The following is a 5,468-nucleotide window of genomic DNA, read 5'->3' as shown; positions in this document are numbered from 1 at the left end:
TTTTCAGCTCTCCTCTTTCCTGCCAGAGTTAGATTGAGGATGGGTCCAAGTCCCTCACTCCCACCCAAGACTTTAAAACATACATTACTGAATCTTTTTGAAGTTCTAACCCTGAAAGGTTTATACTCAAAAATGGATTAGAGAAAAATATTGCCCTGAAACACCACTACAGGGGACTGGAGATGATAGGTATACTTTTCATTCATATTGAGAATGCCCAAGTATGAGCTGTGTGGTCAGATGAACGTGGGTTCAAACCGAGCTCAGACACTTATGAATTGTGTTTCCTGACCTCTCTGAGCCTCTGCTTTTTCATCTGTAAAATGGAAATATCACCTCTTACCTCATAGGATTGCTGTGAGAGTTAAAAGAAAAAAGGAAAAAAAAAAACACACCATAAGGATAGCACTAAAAAATGCTAAGTACTATTGTTACTATTAACCCCACAGTATCACTTAGGAGTTTTACCTATGGCCACGTGGATCAAGGAGATAAAACCGAATTTCCTCTAAGTTAAGAAAGGATTATTTTTGTCCTTTAGAGTATTTTGAGGGGAGCAATGGAATTAAAGGGAGATGGCTTTAAGATATATTAAACTTCAGAGATAACATCATGGAACTCAGACAAAAGTTGTGATTTCCTTCTACTGGGGATAGTAGAAGGCCAAGAACTCTAACAAGAGCCCAATCTTCCAGCAATCCTAGATACAGGTACAGTTCCTGCTTTCAGTAGTAGTCCCTACCCACCAATCTTGCATCCTTCTGAAGCTTAGGCCTGATGATGTCACACATCTGCTTTAAAAGCCTCCCAGGGCCCTTAGGAGAAATCTACAGTAAGAGCCTAGTCTAAGCCCAACACTTACCACTTATAAGACCTGGCCCACCAATCCTTCTACCTTAATCTTCAGCACTTCTCCCTACATATCATGCTGATTTCCAGCCTCACCTAAATGCTGGCAGTTATCTCCGATTCTAAAAAGAAAAGACAACAGGTTTAAGCCTCAGAGCCTGGCCCAGATATCTTCTTTCCCTGTTACAGTCCATACCCCATCACTCAGCAAAGTAAGTTATTTCTGCTTTTGTCCTATATGCAAAGAGTTCCAATAGGTCACTCTGCGCATGGGACAGTACCCTCTCCTCAGCTCTGCTGTCAGCTCCTAGAGGAAGGGAAAAGAATCAACATGCATTATGTACCTACTACAGGGCAGGTCCCTTGCTGATTGCTTTCTGTTCACTAACACATGACAAAGGTTCTCTGTTCACTATAACCAGCTATCCCAGGAGCTGGTACACAGCTTCATTCATTCAGAACTTAACAAGTGCCCAAGAATTGAGAATACGCTGGTGAACAAGACAGACATGGTGACTGTTCTGCTCTCATGGAGGACAGAGACAGTCAATAAGTAAACACATAATGAGTATCAGATAGTGAAAAGGGCTATAAGGAAATAAAACAAGGACACAAGAAAGTATGAGGGGGAAAAAGTTGGGGAAAAAGGTAAATCAGAGGAGGCCTCTCTGAGTAGGTGACATTCAAACTGCAACTTAAATAATGAAGAGCCAAATGTATCACAGGGAACAACAGGTGCAAACACTGGCCTATTCAATAAGTAGAAATGAGGCCAATGTAGCTGAAGGTCAGGAGCAAGGAATAAGGCTCAGAGAAAGGCAGAGGGCAGACCATAAAGAAGGTCTCTCTTTCTATGGGCCATAAAGAGGAGGCCAGACTTGACTCTAAGCACAATGAGAAGCCACTGGAATATCTTAAAACTGATGAACATCTACAAAAGGAGTACACTGTCTACGTGGACAATGAATTAAAGAAAGGAGTGCATGCAAGTGGTCAAGAGAACAAGGTCCAGAATTGTAGGAGTTCAGCTGCCATAAGCCAGGATTTGGCCTCTGGAGCCATTCAAGAAGGCAAAGATGTCCGTGGGTGTTACAGATCTTGTCAAAGTATTGATAAGATGCAGGTTAAGGGCCACAGAGTTTGGTTCCAATACCAGCCCAGGGTATTTACTTTCCAAGCTTCAGTTTCCTCATCTGAACAATAGGGCTAACACTCTCATCACACTCTCACCACTCGTGGTTGTTGCATAGAATTCCTGGGCCAGGGCAGGAACTCAAATGCGAGTACTCTTCCCCTCAAAAGAAAAAAAATCTAGTTTTCTCATTTCCCTGAAAAGGAGGGTGGGGATCTGACCTATTTAAGGAAGAATAGTAGCAGCAATGGTTCTCACCATTTCAATGTGCTCAGGTCACATTTTAATGCCTGTAGGAAGAAAAAGAAAGTCTCCTCATTCAGAAGGTGAGAGAAAAGTGAAAAGATCCAGTGTACATACAAAAAGAGAAAAATTCCTCTTCTTCTACAATTTTATAGTCTAGACCAAGGACTTGCTAAATTCTTGGAGGCATTGGTTACATAGGATCAGGGTGGTCCCTGAAACCTTTTTGTCTTATGAAGAGTTTCTCTATAAATATATATGTTAGAAGGGGTGCAGGGGGGACAGAATAAAATGGCCTAGGGAAGCATAGGAAAGGGCTCTAGTTTTGCAGTGAAGCAGATCCAAGCTGTGCCACTTACTAACAGCCCTCCTAAGTCCCAATTTCTTCATCTGGTAACCACCACACTCTTTGTAGGCTTGCCGGGGAAGTGGCAAACGTGTCAGAAAAGCAATGCCAATAAAGAGCTGCCAGCATGTGGAAGGTCCAGAGTTAGATTCAAAGGTCACACAGTAAGGGAAAGAGCCAGGACTCAAGTCCAGTTCTGACTCCAAAAGTATGTCCTTCGCCACTTGCTTATACTATTTACTACAAAAAGACTAAGAATTTGCCTTCTCGTTTTTTTCTTAACCTGTCTCTTCTACCTCCAGCCTAGACTGGCTCAGAGTACATGTCTTAAAATGTATATGGATGTAACCAAACAGAATCCAATTATGAGAGGAAAAGGACAGAGAAGATCATGGGCCCCTTAATATTCATCCAACGACTGAAATATGGCTTGAGTAGAAGACTTTAGGCAGTGTTATCTTGGGGAGGTCCCTTCTCTTTGAGCCTCCATTTCCTCTACTGTAAAATGGAGAAATTATTTTAGACTGCCTGCAGCATGGAACAGTTAAGAGGTACAAAGATGAAAGTAGTTAACACGTTCATCACTATAGCTGGGAATTGGCATGCCCAGGGACCAATTAAGCCAATAAAATTATCTGCCTCATGTATTCTCATATGTGCTTGTAGGCGTAAAGACTACCGCTAGAAAAAAACACAAGGAAATGGAAAACAGGGAAGGTAACCAGGTGCTTGGGTCAGCAGTGAGGAGACTTAGCTACATGCCCTTTTGTGCCATTTGCTTGTATTATTGTATCAAAACAAGTTTTAAAGCCCTGTCCATGGACTTATGTTGTAAAATGGATCTGGAAAAGTAATCCACAAAGGATAAAGGCTTCCTCCGGAGACAGGATGGGTAATTAGGGGACATTTGCCTGATTTGCAGTGTTCTATTTCTTCACAAATAGAGCATATTCGTGTCCTGCCTCTATAATTAAAAATAAATTAATGGTACATTTGGGGAGGGCATTTTGGCAGTATCCATCAGGACTGAAAACAGATGACCTTTGCCCCAACCAGTTCAGTTCTAGAAGCTTATCCTACAGATATACTAGCACACCAAAGACTTCCATTCTAGAAAACACTAATGCATCATTAGCAAGAACTAGAAACAACATAAATGTCCATCATTAAAAGATAAGTTAAGAAAACGTTGGTACAAGTGCACAACGTAATTTTATGAGATCTTTAAAAAGAATGATGCAGTTTTACACGTACAGATATAGAGCCTTTAGTGTTAACTAAAATAATGTATATGGTGTTACCATTTCGTGGAAAAAAAAAAGTAGAAGAAAAAGGAGGGTATAAATATGCAGATATGCTTGTCTTTACATTTTTTTTTTCTGAAATGATACACAAGGAATTTGGAACAGCTCTTGACTCTGGGAATGGGAACCAAGTGACCAAAAGGACAGGTGAGTGAAGACTTCTTTTTGTGGCACTTCTTACGTATACCTTTTCGTTGTCTTTCAGTGTTCGTGTATTACAAACACATCTTGACTTGTTTAAAAAAAAAATTTTTTTTTTTTTTTTAAGAGAAAAGCACCTTTCTGGTCGGTTGTGCTTGATGGGAAAAGCTTCCAAGTCAACTGGCAGTGAGTACGAGTCTCAAAGCCTCCGCGCACTTGCTACCGGGCTTTGGGAGAGTCACGCCCGTCTCTCGGGGCCTCGGTGATACCACCTGTGAAGTGTGGTGATCTCCCTCCCCAGCAGCAGAGGCCGGCCGCTCCGCCCAGCGTCCCGGAGCCCGGCTCCCGCCCCGGCCCGCGCTCACCGCCGATGATGGTCCGGATAAGGGAGGCGTGCCCCGGGCAATCGACCAGCGTGACCTGAAGCTGTGGCTCGTCGGGCTCGGGCCCGGACTCCGGCGCCGCGTGGGGCGCAGGCAGCGCGGACCGCAGGCGCGCGGGTAGCGGCACAGAGAAACACGAGAAGCCTAGGTCGAGCGTGATGCCGCGCTCGCGGCTCTGCGGCTGCTTGTCGAAGGCGGCTGTGGAGGCGGTGGTGCTCAATGCCCGCGCCAGTGCCGTCTTGCCGCTGTCGATGTGGCCCAGCACGCCCACGTTCACGTTCAACCGCCGCCCAGCCATGCCGCTGCCGCCACCTCGAACACCCGCCGGGTTCGCCCCTCCCGCGGCCTCCGCCGCGGTCCGGCAGGTTAAGCTGCCCCCACCGCCACCCGCGCGCCCGGCACGCCCGTTCCGGCCCCAAAGTTTCCGATCTCCAGGCACCTACGGGCACCGCCTGGCACCGCGCAGAAGGAGGGTGCCCCAGGGACGGGACTCAATCCATGCCACCAACTACAGGACTGCTCTCTCATCTGGCTCCTTCCACCTGAAGCCTCGAAAAGCCCGAGATTGGGATCCATCCATCCATCCTTTCCAACAAGCTCTTTTTAAGTGCCTCCTGGGTACTAGGCACTGTTCACAGCGCTGGTATACCGTGCTCTCTCAACATTATATTGTATTGGGGAGGGGGTGAAGGTGGAGGTCACACAGCAAACAGGTGAACTAATGATTAAACCAGACCAGTTCAGAGAGTGAGAAGCCCTCTAGGGAAAATAAAAGCGGGAATTAAAAAGGACTAGAAGGCCAGGGGAAGGGAGGACAGCTACCTTACAATGGGTGGTCAGGAAAAGCCTCTCAAAGTTGCTATTTGAACTGAGGCTCCAACACTGAGAAGGAAACAGCCGTGGGAAAATCTAGGAAAGAGTGTTAAAAAATGGGAGAGAATGATGTATTCTCTGACTCAGGAATTCTCACCCTAAGAGTCTGTAGCCTGGCCTTAGGAGGGGCTACAAAGGTCCAAATTGTATATAAAAGTTTGTGTTTATGTACATATGCTGGCAAGAGTGTCCATAAC

The 5,468-nt window shown here is 45.3% G+C and overlaps 1 protein-coding gene across 1 annotated transcript; it reads right to left on the bottom strand.

The window, feature by feature from the left end:
• Window positions 1-715: 715 nt before the first annotated feature.
• LOC105310326 (selenocysteine-specific elongation factor-like) lies at window positions 716-4,832 on the bottom strand. The gene is made up of 2 exons (XM_023526693.1): window positions 4,381-4,832; window positions 716-971 (listed from the first exon to the last, which is right to left on the bottom strand). Exons 1-2 carry the CDS (start codon window positions 4,694-4,696, stop codon window positions 946-948), a joined length of 342 nt encoding a protein of 113 aa, XP_023382461.1. The 5' UTR covers window positions 4,697-4,832; the 3' UTR covers window positions 716-945.
• Window positions 4,833-5,468: the final 636 nt, after the last annotated feature.

Source organism: Pteropus vampyrus, unplaced genomic scaffold, assembly GCF_000151845.1.
Source record: "Pteropus vampyrus isolate Shadow unplaced genomic scaffold, Pvam_2.0 Scaffold2279, whole genome shotgun sequence".
NCBI lineage: Eukaryota > Metazoa > Chordata > Mammalia > Chiroptera > Pteropodidae > Pteropus > Pteropus vampyrus.
This window is presented reverse-complemented; position numbering and strand designations above follow the sequence as displayed.

Excerpts from the sequence above, each read along its gene's own strand:
- LOC105310326 (XM_023526693.1), bottom strand. The coding sequence starts at position 4,696 with ATGGCTGGGCGGCGGTTGAACGTGAACGTGGGCGTGCTGGGCCACATC. Across the intron at positions 972-4,380 it reads TATCCGGACCATCATCGGCG|AATCGGAGATAACTGCCAGC; the intron begins GTGAGCGCGGGC and ends TTTTCTTTTTAG.